Source organism: Carcharodon carcharias, chromosome 12 (assembly GCF_017639515.1).
Source record: "Carcharodon carcharias isolate sCarCar2 chromosome 12, sCarCar2.pri, whole genome shotgun sequence".
Taxonomy (NCBI): Eukaryota; Metazoa; Chordata; class Chondrichthyes; order Lamniformes; family Lamnidae; genus Carcharodon; species Carcharodon carcharias.
This window is the reverse complement of record NC_054478.1, coordinates 112,631,295-112,658,901: the sequence shown is the minus strand read 5'-3', so window position 1 is coordinate 112,658,901 and position 27,607 is coordinate 112,631,295. Positions and strand designations below refer to the sequence as shown.

Genomic DNA, 27,607 nt, shown 5'->3' with positions numbered 1-27,607 from the left:
ATGTTAAAACAGCCCCATATCATCCCTCATCAAATGGTTTAACTGAAAGAGCTAAATAAACTTTAAAATCTGGAACGAAGAGGTTATCCGAAGCTGCTCTAGAACCTCAAATTCCCACTTCTCAATTTCATACGACTCCCCATGCAACTATGGCTTCAACGCAGTCTGAATTATTGATGAAACACCACCTACGTACAAGGTTAAGTCTGGTGTTTCCAAACTTATAAGGGAAGGTAGAGAAGAATCAGAGTAATCACAAATTGAATCATGAAATTCATAGCAAAGCTCGAAGGTTTACTGTAGGAGATACAGTTTCTGTGATACAGTTTCTGTATGGAATTTTGGAAATGGACATAGCTGAGTTCCTGGTATGATTGTCGCTGAAACTGGTCCTTTGTCATTCCAAATGGAAGTGGAAAGCCGAATTGATCCAAAACTTGTGGATCATCGAAGTAGAGAGACATTCCAACAACCAGCTATTCCGCCAGTGATTAACGTCAAACCTTTAATCCCGGAGGTGATAGATCAACCTAGAATAGACATACCTGATGTCTCGTTAGGATTGCCTAACCCTGAATTGCCGCTTTCCAAGGATGTACCGTATGCTGCAATTCCTGATCATGTCGATCCAGTGAGAGAACCTCAAGTGGTAGAGCTACACCATTCTATCTGAATTAGAGAACCACCTCAGAGACTTAATCTCTAATCACCTGACCTGTATATATGTATAGGTTGTGGATTAAAATGTTCTTTGTATATATGAAATGTAAAAAAATGAAATAGGGAGGAAATATAATGAGAGAAGAGGTCATGTGATTGTTCTGACGAATGAGCCCTGAGTGTAGGTAATTTGCCGGGGACGGGGGAGGGGGGATTGTGTGGGTGGAGTTTGTTCAAGAATGTAGCTTCTAAAAGAGCTCCGTAATAAAGTTAACTGTTTCAAGTAGAAATCTGTCTAGTACGTCAAGTCGTTACATCTGCCTTAAATAAATTTAATGACTCAGCCTCCACTGCTTTCTGGGGAAGAGAATTCCACATACTAACAACCCTCTGAGAGAAAACATTATTCCTCATCTCTGCCTTAAACGGTAGACCTGTTATTCTTAAGTTGTCTCCCTTAGTTCTAGTCTCTTCCACAAGTGGAAATAGGAAATGTAAAAAAACTAAATTGGGAGGAAACATAGTGATTGAAGGTATAGCTTTTTCCCACTGCCTATCAGGGGTCACATGATTGTTCTGACAAATATGTTTATCTTCCCAGTATCTACCCTACTAGGTCCCCTCAGGATCTTACATGTTTCAATAAGATCACCTCTCATTCTTCTAAACTCCAATGGATGTAGGCCTAATGTGTTCAACCTTTCTTCATAATATAAGCCCCTCATCTCAGAGAATCAAGTGAACCCTCTCTGTACTGCTTCTAACGTAAGTTTATCTTTTTTCAAATATAGAGACCAAAACTGTACACGGTACTCCAGATGTGGTCTCACCAAGACCCTGTACGGCTGCAGTAAAACTTCCCTACTTTATATTCCATCCCTCTTGCAATAAAGGCCAACTTTCCATTTGCCTTCCTAATCATTTGGTGTACCTGCATACTAACGTTTTGTGATTCCTGTACCAGGACACTGAGATCCCTCTGTACCACCAAGTTCTGCAATCTCTCTCTATTTAAATAGTATACTGCTTTTCTAGTCTTCCTGCCAAAGTGGACAAGTTCACATTTTCCCACATTCTGTGATAAAAATTTTTTCCCACTCATTTCACCTGTCTATATCCCTTTGCAGACTTGCTATCTTCTCTTGATAACTCACTTTCCTACCGATCTTGGAGGTATCAGTAAGTTTAGCTACCATGCATTCGGTCCCTTCCTCCAAATCATTGACGTCCATCGTAAATGTAGTTGAGACCTCAGCACTGATCCCTCTGGCACTCCACTTGTTACAGTTTGCCAATCTGAAAAAGACCCATTTATCCCTTCTCTCTGCTTCCAGTTAGCTAACCAACCCTTTATCCATGCTGTTGTGTTACCCCTACAACATGTAGTCTTATCTTGGTATAGTAACCTTTGCTCGGCACCTTATCAAATGCCTTCTGGAAATCCAAGTACACCGCATCCACCCCTTTATCCATCTTGCTTGTTACTTCCTCACCCTTTCACCCATGTTGACTGCCAGATCAAATGATGATTTTTCTAAGGAGGAGGCAGTGGCTTAGTGGTATTGTCATTGGACTAGTACTTCAGAGACCCAGGGTATTGGTCTGGGGACCTGGATTTGAATCCCATCATGGCAGATGGTGAAACTTGAATTCAATAAAAATCTGGAATTAAAAAAGTATGGTGATGACCACAAAAACATTGCTGATTGTCGTAAAGACCCATCTGGTTCACTTAATGCCCTTTAGGGAAGGAAATCTGCTGCCTTACCTTGTCTGGCCTATGTGTGACTCCAGACCCACAGCAATGTGGTTGACTCTTAAATACCCCCTGAACAAAGGCAATTAGGGATGGGCAATAAATGCTGGCCTAGCCAGCAATGCCCACATCCCATGAAACAATAAAAAAAGTATCCTGCTATGATCTCCTTAATAATGGATTCTAGCAATTTCCCTGTGACAGATGTTAGGCTGACTGGCCTCTAGTTTCCTGCTTTCTGTCTCCCTTTTTTCTAGAACAAAGGTGCGACATTAGCGATTTTCCAATCCAATATACTGCAGCCACTTCTTTTAAGGCCCTCGGATGTTGGCCATCTGGTCCTGGGCAGCCTTTATGTTTAAAAGTTTTCCCAGCACCTTTCTCCCCTTCATCTCGCAATTTTCAAGTATCTTTGGGAAGTTTTCTAAGGCCTGAATGTTATGTTTCGAGGACGGGCGCGCACCCAACCTGAACGCATTTTAAATTGTGCAAAATGACGTCGCCACGCCTGCTGACCAATTAAGGCCATTAAAAAGCTGTGACCTTTAGAGCTACTGGCATGGGGTTGCCACCCACACAATTGGAGATGATCTCCAGCCCAATTGTCTGACATATGGAGGTCACAGTTGCCTGGGAGAGATGGTCCCTCCTTTGGCACTGCACCTCTGACATGTCGAGGTAGCTGCATCACTGCCTGTATACTCTGGCAGCAGGATAGTGGCATCTTCTGCAGCCGCTTTCATCTTATGCTGCCCACGCGATTTCACACTCATTGCTTGGGCAAAGCGGGCAGGTGGGAAGCACGTTTTTATCAAATTGTCATCCAAGGGCAGGATAAAATGGGTCCTGAGCATTGCCATTGTGAGTGGTGAGGAGTTTAGGAGATAGTTTGCTGCTAGTTGCTTAATGAAACTTGACTGCTTTATCTCTGTTTTGAGCTTCAGTCTTTGTATTGCTAGCCTTCATTACAGGACTCACTGGTATCTCCAAAACCTCTGGAGGATTTATACCATAGGGACCTTCCGGTCACCAGACAGTTTTCTGTTTCTCTGGTAATGGGGATTGTCTACCCCACTGGTGGAATATTTAAGGAGGAAGAAAGGGACAGAAGGGAGAGGAGGCCAGGTGTCTGAAGTAAGCATCCAAGGGAGCGACCTATGGGAGGAGAGGCACAGGCACAGGGGGTGCAGGGCCTGCAGGGAGTCCAAGGTGGAAGGGGTCACAGTAGATGCCACTATCCTGCTGCCAGAGTGTACAGGCAGCGATGCAGCTATCTCAACATGTCAGAGGTGCAGTGCCAAAGGAGGCTCCATCTCTCCAGGGAGACTATAACCTCCATATGTTAGATGATTGGGCTGGAGATCACCTCCAACTGTGTGAGTGGCAATCCCATGCTAGTGGCTCTGAACATCGCAGTGGCCTTCAACTTCTATGCTTCCAGCTCCTTTCAGGGATCAGTGAGGGATCTTTGTGGAGTCTCCCAATCAGCAGTCCACAGTTTCATCAAGTTGGTCACTTACGCTCTGTTCAGGTGGGTAATGACTTTCATTCGCTTCTGTACAGACAAGACCAGCCAGGCTGAGTTAGCCAGAGACTTCATTGCGATTGCTGGGTTCACCCTCATCCAGAGTACCATCGACTGCACATGTAGCCATCAAGGCACCAGCGGGTGAGCCGCATGCCTTTGTCAACAGGAATGTCGTCCACTCCATGAACATGCAGATAGCTTGCGACGACAAGAGGCAGAATCTGCAAGTTTGTGCAAGGTACCTTGACAGCTGCCATAATGCATACATCCTCCGATACTCACAGGTGCCAAGGCTGTTGTCTCTCTAGCTCGGCTGGCTGGATGACTGCCGGGTGACAAGGGCTATCTATTGAAAAGATGGCTTATGACACCTCTCCAGCACCCAAGAGCAGAACCAGAGCAGAGGTGTAATAGGAGTCATGCCTTCACAAAGGAGGTGATTGAGGGGACCATAGGTCTGCTGAAGATGAGATTTAGATGCCTGGATTATTCAGCGGGATCACTACAATACCCTCCAGAGCATGTGTCCCTGAAAGCCATTGCATGCAGCACTTTCCACAATCTGGCTCTGGCAACAGGGGACCCACTGGAGGAAGAGGATCTTGAGGCAGCTTCACAGGCCTCAGAGGATGAATCCAGTGGTGAATCAGAAGAGAAGCCCAGGGAAAAACATGATGAGGATGTGGAGGCAGACGTCTGGAACCTTCAGGGAGGTATAGGGACACCAAGGAGCCTTGATTCAACACACTTTCAGCTTGGCTGCCAATGCACTGCATCCACCTCATCCTCCTTATCAGATGTTTGCAATGATACGCTCCATTGAACCCAAGGTCTGCTCAGTACCTGTGCAATAAAGTAGCATTTCCTCGTTAGTATAGTGGTCCGTATCCCCACCTGTCACGTGGGAGACTGGGGTTCAATTCCCCAATGGGGAATATCCGTAGTCCTATTATCCTTACAAGAGGAAACACATGACATTGGAAATGTGTTTGACATTGGTTGATATGCCGGAGAGAGTGCAATAGAGTAGCATGAGATACTGGCGTGCCCTGCACCTATTTTTAAAAATTATTTAAAAAAAATTAACAAGTCATAATAAGTAACCGTACAAAAAATTCTTACAGTACAGCAATAATTCAATACACTTACACTTGGAAAAGAAAGAGAAAGAAAGGAAAAGAGAAGTTGGAGGAAGAAGAAGAAAAAAGCAGAGAAAAAAAACCCTCCCAAATTGCCCAAACAATAAATAATAAGAAAATCAACAATCATAGGTCAGATAAAATTCCACCTGATATAATGCATTCAACCTAATTAGGGTCAGCTATATGAAAGTAGGGAGCTGTAGTTCCTCAAAGTAATCTAAGAAAGGCTGCCAAAGCACATGAAATCCATCAGTGGAGCCTCTTATAGTGTAAAACAAAAACAGAATTACTGTTTTGTTCTAGTTCTGTTGAAGGGTCATGAGGACTCGAAACGTCAACTCTTTTCTTCTCCGCTGATGCTGCCAGACCTGCTGAGTTTTTCCGGGTAATTCTGTTTTTGTTTTGGATTTCCAGCTTCCGCAGTTTTTTGTTTTTACCTCTTATAATGTACTTTATTTTCTCAAATTTAAGATTCTGCATGAGATTACATATCCAATTAGTAAAGAAAAGGTGGGGGGGGGGGGGGGGGGGCAGCCTGTTTCCAATTTAATAGAATAATACATCTGGCAAATAATGTTGAAAAGACAAGCGCATCAGTTTGACTTTTTTTCAGAGGAATGACATTTGGTTCCACTCCAAAGAGTGCTGTAACAGGAGAAGGCTCAATGTTGCTACTGAAAATACATGAGAATAATCTAAAAGTGTTTGCCAAAACAAAGCCAATTTAGGACATGGCCAGTACATATGAATTAGAGAGGCTGGGGCTGTATGACATTTATCACAGGTTGGATCAAAATTTGGATAAATCTTGATAATTTCTCTTTGGATAGATGGATACAATGTAAGATTTTAAATTGTAGCAACCCATGCCTTGCACATACAGGTGAGGAATGTACACAAGAAAGAATAGACTCCAGTTATCTTTTGATAAGTCTGAGTCAAAATCATGCTCCCAAAGAACTTTTAAGGTAGAAAGTGAAGGGCAGTATTGTGAAAAAATTAGAGAATACAATTTGTAAATTAACTCCCTGACAAAAGGATTTAAATTTAACATAATATCTATTGGTGATTTAAGGGCAATAAAGGAAACTGGGCGATATTTTTTACATGCAAAATCTCTGTGTGTGGGCATCATATTTTCGAGAGAGAGAGTCAAAAGGAGCAATAATATTATCAATGAATAAGTTAGCAAGAGTATTGATGCCTCTCACATGCCAGACTTGAAAAGCAGAATTTCCGAATGAAGGCGGAAACAAATGGTTTGCGTTAATAGGGCTGTACAAAGAACAAAGTACAGCACAGTAACAGGTCCTTCAGCTCTCCAAACCTGTGCGGATCATATTGCCTGTCAAACTAAAACATTTTGCACTTCCGGGGTCCATATCCCTCTATTCCCACCTATTCATGTATTTGTCAAGCTGCCTCTTAAACACCACTATCATACCTGCTTCCACCACTTCCTCTGGCAACAAATTCCAGACATTCACTACTCTGTGTAAAAAACTTCCCCCGCACATCTCCTCTAAAGTTTTGTCCTCTCACCTTAAATCCATGTCCCCTAGTAATTGACTCTTCCACCCTGGGAAAAAGTTTCTGACTAACTACTCTGTCCATGCCACTCATAATTTTGTAAACTTCTATCAAGTTGCCCCTCAATCTCCGTCGCTCTAGTGAGAACAATCCGAGTTTCTCCAATCTCTCCTCATAGTTAATAACTTTCAGACCAGGCAGCATCTTGGTAAACCTCCTCTGCACCCTCTTCAATGCCTCCATATAATTCTGGTAATGTGGCGACCAGAATTGCACACAATATTCCAAGTGTGACCTAACCAAGGTTCTATACAGCTGCAGCATGACTTCCCAGCTTTTATACTCAATACCCCTGCCAATGAAGGCAAGCATGCCCTATGCCTTCCTATCTTATCCACCTGCGTTGCCACTTTCAGTGACCTGTGGACCTGTACGCCCAGATCCCTCTGCCCGTCGATGCACTTAAGGGTTCTGCCATTTACTATATAATTCCTACCTGTATTAGACCTTCCAAAATGTATTACCTCGCATTTGTCTGGATTAAACTCCAACGGCCATTTCTCCACCCAAGTCTCCAACCAATCTATATCCCGTTGTATCCTTCGACAATCCTTACTGTTGTCTGCAAACTTACTAATTAGCCTAGTTACATTTTCCTCCAAATCATTTACGTATACTACAAACAGCAAAGGTCCCAGCACTGATCCCAGTGGAACACCACTAGTCACAGCTCTCCATTCTGCAAAGCACCCTTTCACTGCTACCCTCTGTCTTCTATGACCAAGCCAATTCTGTATCCATCTTGCCAGCTCACCCCTGATCCCGCGTGACTTTACTTTCTGTACCAGTCTGCCATGAGGGACCTTGTCAAAGGCCTTACTGAAATCCATGTATCCATCCACTGCCCTTCCATCAACGATCATCTTTGTCACTTCCTCGAAAAACTCGATCAAGTTAGTGAGACACAACCTCCCCTTCACAAAACCATGCTGCCTCTCACTAATATGCCCATTTGCTTCCAAATGGTAGTAAATCCTGTCATGAAAAATCTTCTCCAATAATTTCCCTACCACTGATGTAAGGCTCACTGGCCTGTAATTTCCTGGATTATCCCTGCTACCCTCCTTAAACAATGGAACAACATTGGCCATTCTCCAGTCCTCTGGGACCTCACCCGTAGCCAGTGAGGATACAAAGATTTCTTTCAAGGCCCCAGCAATCTCCTCCCATGCCTCCCTGTGTACTCTGGGTTGATCCCATCTGGCCCCGGGGACTTATCCACCTTAATATTTTTCAAGACGCCTAACACCTCCTCTTTTTTGATCTCAACATGATCCAGGCTATCTACACACTCTTCCCTAGACAAATCGACTACTATGTCCTTCTCTTTGGTGAATACTGATGAGAAGTACTCATTTAGTATCTCTCCCATTTCTTCTGGTTCTACACACAGATTCCCACCTCTGTCCCTAAGTGGGTCTACCCTTTCCCTGGCTACCCTTTTGCTTTTTACATAAGTATAAAAGGCCTTGGGATTTTCCTTAATCCTGGTTGCCAATGACTTTTCATGACCCCTTTAAGCCCTCCTGACTCCTTGCTTAAGTTGTTTCCTACTTTCTTTATATTCTCCATGGGCTCCATCTGTTCCCAGCATTCTAGCCCTTACGAATGCTTCCCTTTTCTTTTTGACTAATCTCACAATATCCTTCATTATCCAAGGTTCCTGAAACTTGCCATACTTATCCTTCATCCTAGCAGGAACGTGCTCGTCCTGAATTCTTATCAACTGACCTTTGAAAGCCCCCCACATGTCAGTTGTTGATTTGGCCCCAAACATCCACCTCCAGTCTAGATTCCTCAGTTCCTGCCTAATATTGTTATAATTAGCCTTCCCCCAATTAAGCACCTTAACCTGAGGACTCCTGTTATCCTTATCCTTGAAACTTACTGAATTATGGTCACTTTACCTGAAATGCTCCCCTACTGAAACTTCCACCACCTGGCCTGGTTCAGTCTCTAATACCAGGTCCAGTATTGTCCATTTCCTAGTTGGACTATCTACATATTGTCTCAGGAAGCCCTCCTGGATGCACCTTACAAATTCTGCATCATCCAAACCTCGAGCACTAAGTGATTCCCAGTCAATATAGGGAAAGTTAAAATCACCCACCACAACAACTCTATTGTTTTTACATCTTTCCAAAATCTGTCTACATACCTGTTCCTCAATCTCCTGCTGGCAATTGGGAGTAAACCCCCAACATTGTGACTACGCCCTTCCTATTCCGGAGCTCTATCCATATTGCCTCACTGCATGAGCCCACCAAGGTGTCCTCCTGTCGTACAGCTGTGATATTTTCCTTAACCAGCAGTGCAACTCCCCGACCTTTTCTACATCCCTCTCTATCCTGCCTGAAACATCTAAATCCTGGAATGTTTAGCTGCCAATCCTGTCCATCCTTCAATCAAGTCTCTGTAATAGCAATAACATCATAGTTCGAAGTACTAATCCAAGCTCTAAGCTTATCTGCCTTGCCTGTTATAATTCTCGCATTGAAACAAATGCATTTCAGACCCCCAGTCCCACTGTGTTCAGTAATTTCTCCCTGCCTGCTCTTCCTCTTAGGCCTACTGGCCATATTTACTACTTCCCAGTCATTTATTTCACCTGCTGACCTATTACTCTGGTTCCCACCCCCCTGCCATACTAGTTTAAACCCTCCTGAGTGACATTAGCAAACCTCGCAGCCAGGATATTGGTGCCCCTCCAGTTTAGATGCAAGCCATCCTTCTTGTACAGGTCCCACATGCCCCGGAAGAGATCCCAATGATCCAGATATCGGAAACCCTCCCTCCTACACCATCTGTTCAGCGATGTGTTTAGCTGCACTATCTTCCTATTTCTAGCATCACTGGCACGTGGCACAGGGAGTAATCCTGAGATTACAACCCTAGAGGTCTTGTTTTTTAACTTTCGAGAGAGAAATTGTAGCCCAAAGTGTGTTCTGAACTGGGTCTAAATCTTAAGTGACTGTCTAACAATAGAGTTTGAAGAAAAGTGATCAGTTGAGAAAGGAAGGCAGGAGCACAACAGAGCAGGCAGAGATGTGGATTGACAGCAGGCTGCCTTCAAATGCACCCATGCTAAACTAGCCAAGTCTGAATGAAGCCAAAAAGAAATATTATGGATATTAGCAGACCAAAAATAAAACTGAAAATTTGGCAGTGCCAAACCAACTGAATGGTTGGGACTTTGTAGAAAAACTTAATGAATTCTGGGTATTTTCTTATTCCAAATAAGGGGAGAAATGAATTGGTCTATTGCAACAAAAAATGCTTGGGGATAAGCAATGGAATGCACTGAAATACTTATTAAAATTTTGGAGAAATATTCATCTTTACAGAATTTATACGACTAACTAAAGAAAGGGATAAGTTACATCAAAGTGCTAAGTCCTACTTCGTACGTTCCAACAAAGGGTCAAAGTTGAGCTTAAAAAGGTCTCCAAGGGATCGAGTATCTAAAATTTCAAAATATTTAAAACTGTTTACTAAGACTTTGAATAGGAGGGAAGAAAGAAAGTAACTCTTTGCAGTAGAATTAATAGGAAAAATTTCACTCTTTTGCAAATTAATTTTAAAACCTGAAATATGACCAAATCACTCAAGAATAGAGAAAATATGTGGAAGAGATGAGACCGGATCAGAGATGTAAAGAAGCAGGAGAGTTTCAGATCAATTCCACCTTGTATAACGCCCTGTACATCTCCACGGGTCTGCAATGAAATTGCCAGGGGCTCAATAGCAATAGCAAAAAGCAGGGGGTAAAGGGAACAGCCCCATCTAGTACCTCGATGGAGGTCATAGAGTTTACAGTGGATATTATTTGTGCATACTGAAGTAACAGCGAGGAATACAATAGTTTTATCCATTTTATAAAAATGGATCCAAATTCAAATTTTTGAAAAGTGAAGGAGAGGTAGTCCCATTCCACTCTATCAAAAGCCTTTTGTGCATCCATAGTTATAAGAACCTCAGGGAGAGGAGTAGTTGAATGTGTATAAATAATATTGAAATGATGCCTTAAATTAGAGAAGGATTGCCAGCCCTGTATAATACCCGTTTGGTCAGGAGAGATAATAGATGGAAGGACAGGTTCAAGATGGCAGGCTAAAGCTTTAGATAGTATCTTGACATCCACGTTTAAAAAAGAAATAGGCTGGTATGAACTGCAATGCAGAGGATCCTTATAGCTCTTTAAAAGAATAGACAAAGATGCCTTGCATATCGTAGGAGGGAGTGTTTTAGACAGAAAGCATTCTGAAAACAGAGACGATAATTAGGAAGTAAGTTATGATAAGAATTTTTCGTTAAATTCTATTGGAAATCCATCAGGCCCAGGTGCCTTATTACCTTGCATGGATTTAATTACCTTTAGTATTTCATCTTGGAAAAGGGGTACTTCTGACACATTCATAGAGTCAGTTAGCGATGGGATGTCCATATTATCAAAAAATTGTGAAATAAACCAGGGTCTGTAAAGGAGTCTGAGATATAAAGAGTGGAATAAATAAGTTTGAATTGATAATTGATCTCCTGATGCTCGGTGGCGGTTAACCCTGTTGGAGTGGTAATTTCATCTATAAGTTGAGAGGAAGCAAGACTGACGAAGCTGGTGAGCCAGGAGCTTACCGGTTCTTTCACCACGCTTATAAAATGTACTACATGATCTAAGTATAAGCTCTTCTGTTTGTTTAGTGGAAATAAGATCATATTCAGTCTATAGAGCCAGATGCTGTTTGTATAATACTGGGATAGGTGCAATAGCATACTGTTGGTCCACTAAGAGAATTTGGTCTGTCAACTGGGGCAATTTTGAGGTATTGCTTTTGTAAGTTCAGCAACAGATGAAATTGTTTGTCCACGTAGGTAAGCCTTCATATCTCCCAGACAGTAGCAAAGGAAATATCTGGAGTAGTATTAAGTTCTATAAAAGTATCTATTTGCAAGGAAATGAATTTAATAAAATCCAGATCCACCAGAAGAAGAGAATCAAGATGCCATGGTGAACAAGAAACAGGTTGGTCATGGAATTGTATTGCTAAAACTAAGGGGGCATATCAGAGATCACAAAACTATTGTGTGCGCAAGACTGAATTAACATGAGCAGCCTCTTGTCAAGGAAAAATTGGTCAATACGCGAGTAGGTGTAGTGTATTGGTTAATACGTGAGTAGGAGAGTATTGTCTTGCTGATGGGTATAGAAAACGCCATGAGTCTACCAATCCATGTGTATCCAGAAAAGAACTGATGGCTGAGGCTGATTTTGATATTGGAACAGATTTTGTGGATGAACGATCTCAATTTGGGTTAAGAACACAGTTAATGTCTCCTCCAAGATGTAAGTGATATGAGTCTAGATCAGGTATGGACAATAAAAAATTTGAGATGAAACTGTGATCATCCCAGTTGGGTGCATATACATTAGCTAGGATCAATGGACAATTAAAAAGTCTGCCTTGCACTATGACATAGTGGCCATTAGAGTCAGCTATAGCCACCCTTCTTGCTGGCAGTGTCATTGGAGGCAGCATGCTGACTCAGGTGTTGTGTCGGCCCTGATTACCTTGGCGGTCGTCCTATTGCCGGCAGAGCCTGTGTGGCCACTGTCTGTAAATGTCCATCCAGCGCCATGGCTGGGCATTCCTCAGCTGTCTTGGCCTCATCAGATGGCATAGTCACTGGCAGAGGGGCGGAAGAGCTGCTGTCACCATCCAGAGCATCCTGAGAAGATCCTGCAGAGATGACAAGTTGGTTTGGACCTCCCTGCTTGCCATTGATGGACAGGCACCTAGCAGAGATACTAGGTGCCTCATCCATCTCTCACACTGGCAGTGACCTTCTGAGGTCATTGCCTGTGTGAGGGCTTGCAGGTGCAAGCACAAGCCCAGAGACCCCGACTCTATTCCTGGAACTGCCCTCTCCATGAGAGTCGCCACTATCTCAATAGAGGAGCCAGAGCGCTCGGTACTTAGTGTCAATGCAGTACTCATGCTCCATGTGGCCTCCTCCATGACAAAGACCATGGCACACAAACTCTCAGGAATCTCTGCCAGAACCTTCTGTGCATCCTGTTGGACATACAGCATCTGCTGCCTAATAGATCACTCCAGAGGCTTGTCATCTGCCTCGTACTCAGCATGTTCCAGGTCTCCAGCTGTCCTCCAGCTGGTGATGCCCTGGGCATTCTCTGCCTTCACTAGCTCCTCATGCGAGTGAGCTGTGTCCTCACCTTGTGCATTGACATTGTAGCTGACAATCTAATGACCACCGAGGTGCTGGTATCTGCACTGATGCCTGGTGCAGAGAAGGGCTGTGATGCAGGTGAATTTGACAGGCATTGGTCCTCCAGTGTTAAGGGTGGCTCCTCATTGCCCTGCAATCATTTGCTGGATGGTGATTCTAGGGGACAAAAACAACATGTCATTAGTATTAGTCATCACACTATCACTGTGCATGCTAGGCGGGCTGGTGAGACAATGGAGATCTACATCATGGTGCCATCATCTTTCAATGAACAATGGGGAGTCCAGGTTTGAGGTTCCCATTACAGATGAGACAACAAAACAAGGTTTGCACACTCCGACACTCTCACATCTGTGCACTGCACTCTTAGCTTCATCAGAGTCCCCTGCATTTCCACGACCGGTGGAATGAGTTGGGCACCAGCACTCCGTCTCTAAGGCATCCACCCTGTCCGTCATCAATAAAAGCAGGTCTGGGGGGCTTCTGCCTGTCCTTGACCTCTTGATGTTGTTATGGCTTCTCTTCTCCTGAAAGGACAGAGGAGCATTGATTAGTCAACTCTCTACTTGCGCCGCCATTGCAGCCTGGTCAACCCTACCTGAGGAACATCTTGCAGGGCACTTCTGAGTCGTGGCCTTCAACACTCAAAACAATCAGACCAAGCAGCCAGAGCTCACCGCTTTGGCTGGTGCCAATGTCAGTGGGAGTTGGCACTCAGATTCTTACACCCATGGGCACCACAGGGGGATGGCAAGCTGTTAACATTTCTCCACACAGATCCATGCAACTTGGTACTCAACCTTGCTGAACGCAGGTTGTTGAACCTTTTGTGGCACAGCACCCACGTGCACCGCACAACATCATGACTGCTGATCTGGGCTGTACCTCTGCCCATGCCTTCCTGGAGAGGTGTGGTGACCTTGTCCTACCATCCCTGGGTATCAAGATGTCCTGTCTAGCACTGACCTCCTCCACAAGGATTCCCAGGCACTCATCCGAGAACCGGGATCAAGTGCCCTCGTCAGAGGGCAGATGCCATTGCTATTCCACACAAATTTTTCTTCTTCAAACCCGACAGCTCCCTCTGTGTCTCCTGGTGGCCTACAGGGAGCTGCCTCTGCTGTTTTTGAATCCCCCACTGGGTTGCCATTGGACCCGGTGCCCGACAGACTCCTGACCACACCCCCATGGCCCTTCTTAGCAGTGAAAAGATATGTTTCACACTGGGAAATCGTGTTGGAAACGTGATCGCGCCCGGGCGCTAATTCTACATCTGTTTCTGGGTCCGTCGACTCCACACGCACGCCTAGCGTGAAATTCAGGCCTAAGCCTTCTACAGTGAAGACAGGCACAAAATACCTGTTCAACACCTCTGCCATTCCCTTGTTTTCCATATCTCTGTGATGGCTATCACATTTATTTCAATTCATCCATTTTGTTATCTCTGTGATGACTATCACATTTATAACAATTCATCCATTTTGTTATGAATGCCATGTGCATTCAGATATAGAGCCTTTAATGCTGTCTTTTTTACCATGTTTGCTCTCTCTGGCCTTATCTGCTGGTGCACTCTCAGGTTTGTACTGTCTGTCCCTCCCTTCCACATCTGATTATCATTACCCAACTCGCTACCCTGCTCTCATACCTCGTAGTGTCCCTTTGACTTACTAAATCTCCTCTTGCATGATCCCTTCCCCCAACTATTTAGTTTAAACACCTCTTTACCACCCTAGTTATATGACATTTGGCCCAGCATGGTTCAGGTGAAGACTGCCTCAACAGTACAGCTCTCATTTTCACCAGTACTGGTACCAGTGCCCCATGAATTGAAACCCATTTCTCCCACACCCATCATGCATTCAACTCTGTAATCTTGTGTACTCTATGCAAATTTGCTCATGGCTCAGGTAATAATCCAGGGGTTATTACCTTTGAGGTATTGCTTCTTAATTTATCCCCTAGCTGCTCATAAGCCCTAAGCAGAACCTCCCTCCTAGTCCTAGCTATGTTACTGATACCCATGTGGACCATGACAACTGGATCCTTCCCCTCTCCAACTCCAAGCATATGTCTCAAACCCTGGCACTGCGAAGGCAATACAATTGTCTGGACTCACACTCTTGGCTGCAGAGAGCTATGTCTATCCCTCTGACTATGCTGTCCCCTAATACCACTACTTAGCTCCCCTGCTTGAATGACTTCCTACACCATGGTGCCATGATCAGTTCGCTCATTCACCTTGCCACTCTTACTTCCATCCATTCAGGCTTCAAGAACCTCAAACCTGTTGGACAATTGCTCCTCCACTTCTACCTTCTGGGTCCCACCTTCCTGTCCCTGACCACTGACCAGATCAGAAGACCTATCCTAAGGAGCATAACTGCCTTCTGGAACAAAGTGTCCAGGTAACATTCCCACTCCCTGATGCATTGCAGTGTCTGCAGCTCAATGACTCTGAGCCAAATCTCCTCAAGCCATGAACACTCAACTACAGACATAATTCCCTGGAACACGCAGGTGTTCAGGAAATCCCACATTCTGCAGTCACAACACATCACCTGCCAGGCCTTCTTTATTGTATGTTAATTAATTTATTACTTTCTTAATTAATTTATAGTTAAAAACCCTACTACCCCCAATAAGCTTCGCTACTGCTAGTAAAATATGGTTAAACATGGGCAAGGAAACTTCTTGCTGATTACCACATTCAGCTGATGAATCAGTACTCCTCCATGTTGAACACCACTTGGAGGAAGGATTGAGGGTAGCAAAGGCACAGAATGTACTCTGGGTGAGGAATTCAATGTCCATTAGCAAGAATGGCTCAGTGGCACCACCACAGGCCGAGCCCTAAAGGACAAAGATGCTAGACTGAGTCTGCAGCAGGTGTGAGGGAAACAAGAGGGAAAACATACTTGACCTCATCCTTGCCAACCTGCCTGCCGCAGATGCATATTTTCATGACTGTATCGGTAGGAATGATCAACGCACACATTGAGGATACCTTCCATCTTGTTATGTGGCACTACCACCATTCTAAATGGGATAGATTTTGAGCAGACCTGGCAACTCAAGACTGGGTAACCATGAGGGCCATCAGCAGCAGCAAAATTGTACTCAACCACATCTGTAACCTCATGACCTGGCTTATCCCCCACTCTACCATTACCACCAAGCCAGAAGATCAACCCTGGTTAAATGGAGAGTGCAGTAGGGAATGCCAGGAGCAGCACTAGGCATCCCTAAAATGAGGCATCAACCTGGTGAAGCATAAGCAGCAAGTGATAGACAGAGCTATGCGATTCCACAACCAACGGATCTGATCTAAGCTCTGAAATCCTGCCATATCCAGTCGTGAATGGTGGTGGACAATTAAAAAACTCACTAGAGGAGGAGGCTGCACAAATATCCCCTTCCTCAATGATGGGAGAGCCCAGCCACATCAGTGCAAAAGATAACGCTGAAGCATTTGCAACAATCTTCAGCCAGAAGTGCCAAGTGGATGATCCATCTCTGCCTCCGCTGGAGGTCCCCAGCATCACTGATGCCAGTCTTCAGCCAATTCGGTTCACTCAGCATGATATCAAGAATGGCTGAAGGCACTGGATATGGCAAAGGCTATGGGTCCTGACAATATTCTGGCAATAGTACTGAAGACTTGTGCTCCAAAACTTGCCACATCCCTAGCTAAGCTGTTCCAGTGCAGCTACAATGTTGGCATCCACCTGGCAATGTGGAAAGTTGTGCACGTATGTCCTCAGATCCAACCTGGCCAGGTAACACTCCATCATCAGTCTACTCTCAATCATCAGTAAAGTGATGGAAGGGATCATTAACAGTGCTATCAAGTGGCACTTGCTTAGCAATAACCTGCCCACTGACACTCAGTTTGGGTTCTGCCAGAGTCACTCAGCCACTGAGCTCATTACAGCGTTGGTTCAAACATGGACAAAACAGCAGAACTCCAAAGGTGATGTGAGAAGGACTGTCCTTGACATCAAGGGCATCAGGGAGCCCTAGCAAAACTGGAATCAATGGGAATCAGGGGGAAAGCTCTCCACTGGTTGGAGTCATAGCTAGCACAAAGGAAGATGATTGTGGTTCTTGGAGGTCCATCATCTCAGTTCCAGGACATCACTGCAGGGGTTCCTCAGGGTAGTGTCCTCAGCCCAACCATCTTCAGCTGCTTTATTGATGACCTCCCTTCCATCATAAGGTCAGGAGTGGGGATGTTCGTTGATGATTGCACAATGTTCAGTATCATTCGCAACTCCTTAGATACTGAAGCAGTCTATGTCCAAATGTCGCAAGACCTGGACAATATGCAGGCTTTTGGGCTGACAAGTGGCAAGTAACATTCAGGTCACACAAGTGCCAGGCAATGACCATCTCCAACAAGAGAGAATCTAACCATTGCCCCTTGACATTTAATGGCATTACCATCACTGAATACCCCACTATCAACATCCTGAAGATTACCATTGGCCAGAAACAGAACTGAACTAACCATATAAATACTACGGTTACAAGAGCAGGTTAGGGGCTAGGAATTCTGCTGACTCCCCAAAGCCTATCCACCATCTACAAGGCACAAGTCAGGAGTGTGATGGAATACTCGTCACCTGCCTGGACAAGAGCAGCACTAACAACACTCAAGAGGCTTGACACCATCCAGGACAAAGCAGTCGCTTGGTTGGCACTATCATGAAGATATTAATGTAATATAATGTTACTAGAAATTATTTTAAATTGGACTTGTAGTAGGGTCTGTGTTTGTGGCTGTGAGTGTGTGTGTGTTAATTGGATTAAAGCCAGCTCGTCTGGGTGCTTTGAAGTATAGCTGTTTTGAGATGTAAACAGTAAGGTAGAGGGTACATTTGCATTTTGTTGAATAAACCATTCAAAGACTGGGGGTGAAATCTTGCACCTAGCTAGGAGACACCAAGCAATATGTTTATTTTACTAATAAAATTGATACTATGAAAGGGGTTTTATTGTTAGAAGAGGTGGAGTTCAAAAGGCCTGGTGATAAAATGAGAATTTGCATTCAAAGGGAAGGCTAGGTATATACAGAGCAGAGTTTTGTGTGAGAGTCAGAGGCATGCCACGTGCAAGCCTACAATCATGTTAAGGAACCAAATTGAAAGGAACCACATTTTGAATTTGTAACGTAAAATGTGCTTTGCCTGGTGTCTGTTTAAGTCTATGGGTTATTGTTGCCTTGGGGAAGATTACCTGGGAGTGATTAATTTGGGGATTTGTTGTTGTGTTTTTAAAAGTTATTATGGTAGTAATTTGTAGACATGTGTATGGGTTTAAATCTGTTGTTAAATTAATAAATGTTTAATTTAATTTATATAAAAAACCTCGAGGCTTAGTGGGTTTTATTCCAGAATTCAGAACTGCATCTCAAACATACCAATTTAAAATATAGGTTATGACAGTTGATTAAAATTTCCCTCTGGAATTTTAAATAACTCAGCCTTTACCAATTGCTGTGTCATAACAACTGGGGGCTCTTGGTGGGATAATGTTTGTAATCCCTTGATTGGTTTGTAATTGGTGAATCTAAAGGTTATGAGTATGAGAAGCACTTTGATTTCAGGGGTTGGTGAGGTTTTTTTTACAAGCAGTGAGATTTCAAGATAGCTTTGGCAATTGCTAAGGCTTGTTTGGGCGTAGAAGAAATAACTCTGATTGGGTTGCAGAAAATAACCAACAGTAAGTTAACAGAGTGAGCAGATAAGTTAAATTTGGGGTTACCTGTGGGGGCTGGGAAAGCAGATATAGGCAAGAATTTTCCCCTTGGTGAGCGAGGGTGGGGCCCACTCACTAATGTGTAAAATGACACGGAATGACGTTGGGCAGAATTCCCGAAGTCATCCTGTGTCATTTGCATTTTCAGATCAGCGGGGGCACAGCTGAGCAGCTGTGCATCTGCCGACCTGTCAGCTGCCTATTGAGGCCATTCAAAAAGCAATTAAACCAATTAGTGGATCCGCCTGTCCAACCTTAAGGTTGGTGGGCAGGTCAGGAGTGCTGGCAGCCACCTGAAAAAGCATGAAGCCTCAACCACGGTTTCATGACTGGATTAAAAAATTAAGATTCACTTTTACTTAAAGTTATATCCATGTCCCAACTCAAGTGACATTGTCACATGAGGGGACATGGATGGTAAATGAAATTTTCAAAAGAATAACTTTTTCCCTTTGGGAACCAATCTCCCTGAGGCAGCACTTAGTTTCAGGGAGATCGGAGCGCTCCTTCGTGCGCATGCGCAAAGGAGCGCACTTCCGCACTTGCCATTCCCCCCCCCCCCCCCCCCCCCCCCCCCCCACCACAGGGAGCACCTAGTGCTTCCGTGCGGATGTCACACTGGGCAGGCCTTAATTGGCCTGCCCACGAAAAATGGCGATGTGCCCCCAATTTGGGGCGCTGATCGGAGGGCTGCTCGGCCACACCCGCTCCCTCACTTCCCCCCCCCCCCCCACCCCCCAAACGGGGGTAAAATGTTGCCCATAATTAAAAGTATAGTACAACATCTACAGTCGGAAGTGATATCTGACACTAGTGAGTCACTCCTGGAGGTAGTGAGACTTCAGTTTGAAATGAAGAAGCTTGAATTTGAACAAGCAAAGGAACTGAAAAAACTTGAATTAGGATCAAAGGAAAGAGAGATGGCATTTAAAAAGGAGCAAGCAGAAAGGCAGGAGAAAGAAAGGAAGCTACAACTGGGATTTCAGGCAAGGGAGAAAGAGAGAAAAAGGGAATACCTGCTTAAAAGGCTGCAAGTTAAGAAAGATCTTGGATTCTGAGGACAGTTCTGATGATGAAAAAAACATCTAACCTAAAACCCAGTGGGGAGATGTTTCAAAGTTTGAGGAAAAACTCTCACCGGACTGTCCCCTCTTGCTCCTCTTTCAACTCTCACTGGATTCTCCACTCCTGCTCTTTTTTCAGTTCTTAACGGTCTCTACCCTCTCCCTCCTCTTTCAACTCTCACCGGACTCTTCTCTCTTGGTCTGTTTTTAACTCTTACTGGTCTCTCCACTCTCCCTCCTCTTTCAACTCTCGCCGGACTCTCCAATCTCGCACCTCTTTCCAACTCTCACCGGTCTCTCCACTCTCATGCCTCTTTTCAAATTTCATGTTTCAATGAGATTACCTCTTATTCTTCTAAACTCCAGAGAATATAGGCCCAATTTACTCAGCCTCTCATCATAGACAAACCTCTCACCCCAGGGACCAATCTGGTGAACCTTCACTGTACTGCCTCCAAAGTAAGTATATGCTTCCTTATATGTGGACCTAAAACTGCGCACAGTATTCCACATCATTCCACATCATACAACTGTAGCAAGACTTCATTATTATTGTGCTCCAGTTCCCTTGCAATAAAGATCAACATGCCATTTGCCTTCCTAATGCTTGCTGTATCTGCATGCTGACTTTGTGTGTTCCTTTTACGAGCACTGAAGTCTCTCTGAATTTCAACATTTACAAGTTTCATACCTTTTAAAAATATTCTACATGTTATTCTTACAGCCTAAATAAACAAGCTCACACTTCCCCACATTATACTCCATCTTCCTTCTTGTTGCCCACTCACTTAACTGCCTATATATCATTGCAGCCTTTTTCTGTCCTTTTCACATTGCCAGCTAACTATGTAACAAGAAAACTTATATACATTACTTGTGGCCTCTTCATCTAAGGTGTGGTAACTATGGTTTTATCTAATGTGTAGTATACCTTTAAGAAGAATGCTTTAATGGAAGATCACATGATCTTGTATAACGATTAGTGGTGTAGTGTGGGCTAACTCTATAGTTAGGTGAAAGTCAGTAGTCTGTGAGTGAGCAGCAGAAGTATGTAGATAGAGTTTGGTGTAGAAACACATGTGTAGCTGCTGAGTACCTATAAATAAACAGAATGTGTTCTGCCTAAGAAGTTTCTGCAGAACTACTCTTATGTAAAGTGCCAACTTGGTAACCCCACGATAAGTGTGCAATTGGGACTCACAAGTCACATCATAAGTCATTAATTTAGATTGTAAATAGCTGATTCCCTAGCACTGATCCTTGTGATACTCCACCAATATTAGCCTGCCAAGTTGAAAATGCCCTATTTATACCTACTCTTTGTTTCCTGTCCATTAACCAATGCTCTATCCATTCTAATATATTATCCAAACTCTATGAGCCCTTATATTTCCTATTAATCTTTTGTTTGGCAGCCTCTAACCCTCTCAATCTTGAAATTTAAAATTACACCCTCTACATTATGTATGCAAATGTTACTGGGTTCTACTCTGTGTATTCACTTAATCTGATTTCTGCCTGATTTTCATAATATTTTGCCTTGTCTTTATGAATTATTTATGTGTAAATAAATGCTCTGGCATTCTCAACTTGCAAAAGCATGGATCTAATGACATTTAAAATGCTGAGAGGCTAACACAAAGTAACATCAATTAATTTGCAACATTCTGGGAATTGGTTTTTATTAGACTTAATTGCCTCTTTACTCCAATATCACAGGCCCCTCAATCTTTAGGCTCAAACACAGATTATATTAGAATTAATGTGGGATAATATTTCAAAGCCAGGATCCATCACTTTTTTCAATTAGATTTTGGATTCTACTACAAAATGTAAAAAGGGAAATGGGAAGAGATAGACAACCAAATAGACAACCAGAGGCCACTTTTGCTTGTCCCTCATGTCCTGCCATCTGAATTCCCATTCATTTCACCACAGTTGGTTGGGGTAACAACATGAGGAAGTTCCCTTCAAATATAAAAGCAATGAAAAATAAAAAAATAAAATTAGAGATGGGGTCTTAAAATACAATAATATTAATTGGTGTTCTTCCGTATTGCTTACTAAATTCTTCTATCTTCCTTCACACAGATCATCACATTCATGTGCACCTTATTTTAATTTGACTCAATCAGAGCAACAAATCCATTTACAGTTGGTCTGCAACTGGAAGTACTTAAGGTAGTAAGCAAAATAACGTGAGCTGGTTTTGTTTCTCTTCTTTTGGCTAACTTAGGAACTGAGCTAGATGGGTATACTTAGGAAGAAAGTTCTTGAAAATGAATTTTGTATCCAATGCTGTTTCAGAACAGTTAGGGGGTAGAAAACACAATGGACTTTCCCTCTTTGTTTTCAAACAACAAATAAAATGAAGTGAAAGCAAAGCGAAAAGAGTCAATGACATGTCAAGCAACATGTCAAGTGACGTGTTTTGTTCTCTTTTTGCTGACATTCAGCATCAAATCATTTGAATAACAAGAGTATGGAGTACAGTGCTCATTTTGTACAGCATATATATACACCACACTGTAGGTAGTAGAGCAATGTTACATCAGCTGCTCATCTAACTGTGAGCTCAAAATGGGAAAGGCAAGAACTAGACTAATTTTGTACATGACGTTATAGTTTTTAATCACCTCTTAATTTTAAAGCTTATTAATTTATCTTGTCTCTTTCCCCAGATCATCTTTTACGAGGACAGGAACTTCCAGGGTCGGCACTATGAGTGCAGTAGTGACAGCGCTGACCTGTCCCCTTACTTCAGCCGATGTAACTCCATCCGTGTTGAGAGTGACTGGTGGGTGATATATGAGAGACCCAATTACATGGGATACCAGTATGTTCTGAGCAGGGGAGAATATCCTGACTACCAGAGCTGGATGGGATTCAATGACAACATCAGGTCATGTCGCTCCTACCCATATGTAAGTTGGCTGTTTACTTATTCTACTCAGATTGAAGTCGAGGAAATGTTCACTGAGTAAAGTGCTTAAGTTTGAGGATGCTATCCTGTTTTTCACACCAAATATTTGTAATAACATTAAAGATATATAGTTGATTTCATAACTGTACAAATTTATATTAATAGAAATTGAAACTTATTGCACCACAAAATGAGGTCAGGCAATTTTTCCAGCGTTCCTCATGGTCCTCTAAAACAGGGTTATGTCACTTAAAATGATTGAGTATCAGGAAAAAGGGAGTGGTGGTGAACTGTTGTTTTTTGTATTGGAGAAGTGTATAGTGGGACTCACATCGGTATTAGTACCATTGCTTTTCTCAATGGTCTAGACTTGGGTGTGCAGAGCACAATTTCAAAACTTACTGATGGCACAAAACTTGCAAGTACTGAGAACTGTGAAGAAGATAGTGATAGACTTCAAGATGACATGCAAGGCTGGAGAAATGTGGCAGATGAAACTTAAAGCAGAGAAGTGTGAAGTGCTATGTTTTGGTAGGAGAAACAAGGAGAGGTAATATAAAATGATTGTATCCTATTATAGAGGATACAATTCTAGAGGGTGTGCAGCAGCAGAGGATAAGTGTAGGACCTGGGGACAGATGTGCACCAACCCTTGAAGGTGGCAGGGTAGGTTGAGAAAGCGATTTATAGAAACATAGAAACTAGAAGCAGGAGTAGGCCATTCGGCCCTTCAAGCCTGCTCCGCCATTCATTATGATCATGGCTGATCATCCAACTCAATAGCCTGCTCCCGCTTTCCACCCATACCCTTTGATCCCGTTTGCCCCAAGAGCTATATCTAACTCCTTCTTGAAAACAACCTTCTGTGGTAAAGAATTCCACAGGCTCACCACTCTCTGGGTGAAGAAATTTCTCCTCATCTCAATCCTAAATGGTCTATCCTATATCCTCAGACTGTGACCCCTGGTTCTGGACCGCCCCCCCCCACCATTGGGAACATCCTTCCTGCATCTACCCTGTCTAGTTCTGTTAGAAGTTTGTGGTTTCTATGAGATCCCCCCATATTCTTCTGAACTCCAGCAAATATAATCCTAATCGACTCAATCTCTCCTCATATGTCAGTCCCGCCATCCCAGGAATCAGTCTGGTAAACCTTCTCTGCACTTCCTCTGGTAAACCTTCTCTGCACTTCCTCTATAGCAAGTACATCCCTCCTCAGATAAGGAGACCAAAACTGCACATGATATTCCAAGCGTGGTCTCAATTGCAGCAAGACATCCCTGTTCCAGTACTTAAATCCTCTGGCTATGAAGGCCAACATACCATTTGCCTTCTTTACCACCTGCTGCACCTGCATGCTTACCTTCAGTGACTGGAGTACAAGGACACCCAGGTCACCTTGCACATTCCCCTCTCTCAATTTATAGCCATTCAGATAATAATCTGCCTTTCTGTTTTTGCTACCAAAATGGATAACCTCACATTTATCCATATTATACTGCATCTGCCATGCATTTGCCCACTCACTAAGCTTGTCCAAATCACACTGAAGCATCACTGCATCCACCTCACAGCTCACCCTCCCACCCAGCTTTGTGTCATCTGCAAATTTGTGGATATTACATTTAATTCCCTCATCTAAATCATTAATATATATTGTGAATAACTGGGGTCCCAACACCAATCCCTGCGGTACCCCACTAGTCACTGCCTGCCATTCAGAAAAAGACTTTGTTTCCTGTCTGCCAATCAGTTTTCTATCCATCTCAATACACTACCCCCAATCCCATGTGCTTTAATCTTACACGCCAATCTCTTATGTGGGACTTTTTCAAAAGCCTTCTGAAAGTCCAAATAAACCACATCCACTGGCTCCCCCTTATCAACTCTACTAGTTACATCCTCGAAAAATTCCAGTAGATTTGTCAAGCACAATTTCCCTTTCATAAATCCATACTGACTCTGTCCGATTCTGCCACTTTTTTCCAAGTGTTCAGCTATTAAATCTTTTATAAAGGACTCTAGAATTTTCCCCACTACCGACGTCAGGCTGACTGGTTTATAATTCCGTTTTCTCTCTTGCTCCCTTTGTAAATAGTGGGGTTACATTAGCTACCCTCCAATCTGTAGGAACTGTTGCGGAGTCTATAGAATCTCTGAAGATGACAACCAATGCATCCGCTATTTCTAGGGCCACTTCCTTAAGTACTCTGGGATATAGATTATCAGGCTCCCGGGATTTATCGGCCTTCAATCCCACCAATTTCCCCAACACCATTTCCCTACTAATACTGATTTCTTTCAGTTCCTCCCTCTCACTAAACCCTGTGTTCCCCAACATTTCTGGTATGTTATTTGTGTCCTCCTTTGTGAAGACAGAACCAAAATATGTATTTAGTTGGTCAGCCATTTCTTTGTTCCTCATTATAAATTCCCCTGTTTCTGACTGTAAGGGACCTACATTTGTCTTCACCAATCTTTTTCTCTTCACATACCTATAGAAACTTTTACAGTCAGCTTTTATGTTCGCTGCAAGCTTACTCTCATACTCTAGAATTCAGCAAAGGAGAATCAAGGGATTGATTAGGAAGGGGAAAATAAAGTGCTCCCAATCCTCAGGTCTGTCGTTTTACAGAGGTATTAATTTCAAAAGCAAGGACGTTATGGTGTACTTTCATAAAACATCGAATTGGTCTCAAATGGAGTATTCTGGGCACCACACTTTAGGAAGCATGTGAAGGAATTGGAGAGGGCATAGAAAAGATTTAGGAGTATTGTTTGAGAGATGATGAACTTCAGTTATTGGGATAGATTGGAAAAGCTGGCATTCTTCTGCTTAGAGAAGAGAATGTTAAGAGCAGATTTGGTAGAGGTGTTCAAAATCATGAGGGGCCTAGACAGAGTAGATTGGGAAAAACTATTTTCATTGGTGGGCAGGTAGAGAGCAGAGGATACCGATTTAATGCAATTGGCAAAGAAGCAGAGGTGAAATAGGAAAAGCATTTTAACACAGCGAGTTGTTAGGATCTGGAGTAGATGATCTGAGAGTGTGGTGGAGACAGACTCATTCGTGAAGTTCAAAAGGATACTGGATAATTATCTGAAGAGAAAAGATCTGCAGGGATTATGAGAAAAGACAGAGGCGTGCGACTAGCTGAGTTGCTCTCAGAGAGCTGACATGGACACAATTGGCCAAATTACCTCCTTTGGTGCTGTAACCATCTTATGATTATATGATTCTATGAAAATGCAAATGAGGGACCCAACCCTTATTTTAGGTCCCTTCAGAGAAGTTAGATTGTGATGGGTTCCTATGTGGCTGCAATGCTCTAAGTAATGATGACCGAGGAACAGTAACACTTTGAGAAATTATTCTCATGGAAAAGCTTCCTCCTGTACTAGGAGGAGCAGGTGTGCTGCTCTGACTCCACAGCCATTGTGATCACATCCCCTCTAACCAACTGCATCTTCCCCAAACCGGGTGCCCACTTTAACCCCACTTCTGTGCCCCGAAAATGTGCAAATGGCTGATGGAGGGTGCTGGTGCATGAAATGAATCATGAGGCCATATTGAGATTCTCTCAGTTGGTGCCCGTCTGCCTGCGAGTCTGGGATTAAAAATGGGACCAGATGAAGTTCTACTTTATAAATACTATTAGCACCTGTCTATGATTGGACACATGATTTACATTGTGCTTATAGCACGAAGAGAGACTATTTGGTCCAACAAGCCTATACAGTCCAAGCAGCGTATAATCCCATCTGCATTTAGCTTTATTATCATATACTGCTATTCCTTTCTCCTTACACTATTCCTTCCAATCATTGAGTATATTGGCCTCACAAAAGCTTCCCGTTCCCTATAAACAAAGGTAATCAAGCTATTATATTGCAGACCAATCATAGATATGGTTGAATGAATTGTTCCCATTCCATCACCCCATTATCTATGAAGATATCATTACCTTAGGTCCACTTGCAGAATGCATTAATGCTCAGCAGAAAGTTGTTATAACTCATGATGTGCTGATTCCAGAAACAGCCCAGGACATTGAGGCTGTCAGGGAGTTGAACTCCCATTCTTGCATCACCCACATAGAGGGATGAGATCATATTAATCTCAAAGGTTAAAAATAAACCAGATGCTTACTGATTTTTCAAAAAATTATTTTGTGGGATGTAGGCGTTGCTGGCTAAGTCAGCATTTATTGCCCATCCCTAATTGCCCTGGTGAAGGTGATGGTGAGCTGCCTTCTTGAACTGCTGCAGTCCATGTATATTAAGAAACCTCCTGTTCGTACAAGCCAATATTATCATCCTAACATTTGCTGTGACCAACATTTCCATTTTGTGTAAAATTACACAAGAGTTGCAAGTTGTTAATTAGGTGAGAATAAAATCCACAGGTCCTGTTAATGTTCTTAAATTCTCTCAGCTGTAAATGAGATGGTCCATCAGATGTTCCCTTTTAACCAACCAGTTTTTTTTTTATAAATCAAATGTATAATTGATACTTCTATCACAAATATGATTTTATTTCTATTACAGTACCGAGGTGGAAACTATAGAATGAGGATTTACGAGAGACCTGACTTTGGAGGACAGATGATGGAATTCATGGATGACTGTCCATCTGTCTACGATTGTTTCCGTTACCGTGACATTCATTCGTGCCAAGTGATGGGTGGTTACTGGATCTTCTATGAACATCCCAACTACAAAGGCCAACAGTACTTCCTGAGACCCGGTGAATACAGGAGATACAGTGACTGGGGCGGCTACAACTCAACTATCGGATCTTTCAGGCGCATGAGGGATTTCTAGATTGTTCTTGACAAATTTGGTTCTGTTTTGCTCACATGTGTCAGCAGAATAAATATACATAACTTAACTGTTTCTCTCAATTTGATTATTTTTAGATTATCGGGGAAATTATCT

The 27,607-nt window shown here is 43.0% G+C and overlaps 1 protein-coding gene across 1 annotated transcript; it reads left to right on the top strand.

Annotated features, from left to right (window-relative positions):
* Positions 1-370: 370 nt before the first annotated feature.
* Positions 371-27,493, top strand: LOC121284719 (gamma-crystallin S-1-like). The gene is made up of 4 exons (XM_041200271.1): positions 371-631; positions 22,279-22,335; positions 22,428-22,674; positions 27,225-27,493. Exons 1-4 carry the CDS (start codon positions 371-373, stop codon positions 27,491-27,493), a joined length of 834 nt encoding a protein of 277 aa, XP_041056205.1.
* Positions 27,494-27,607: the final 114 nt, after the last annotated feature.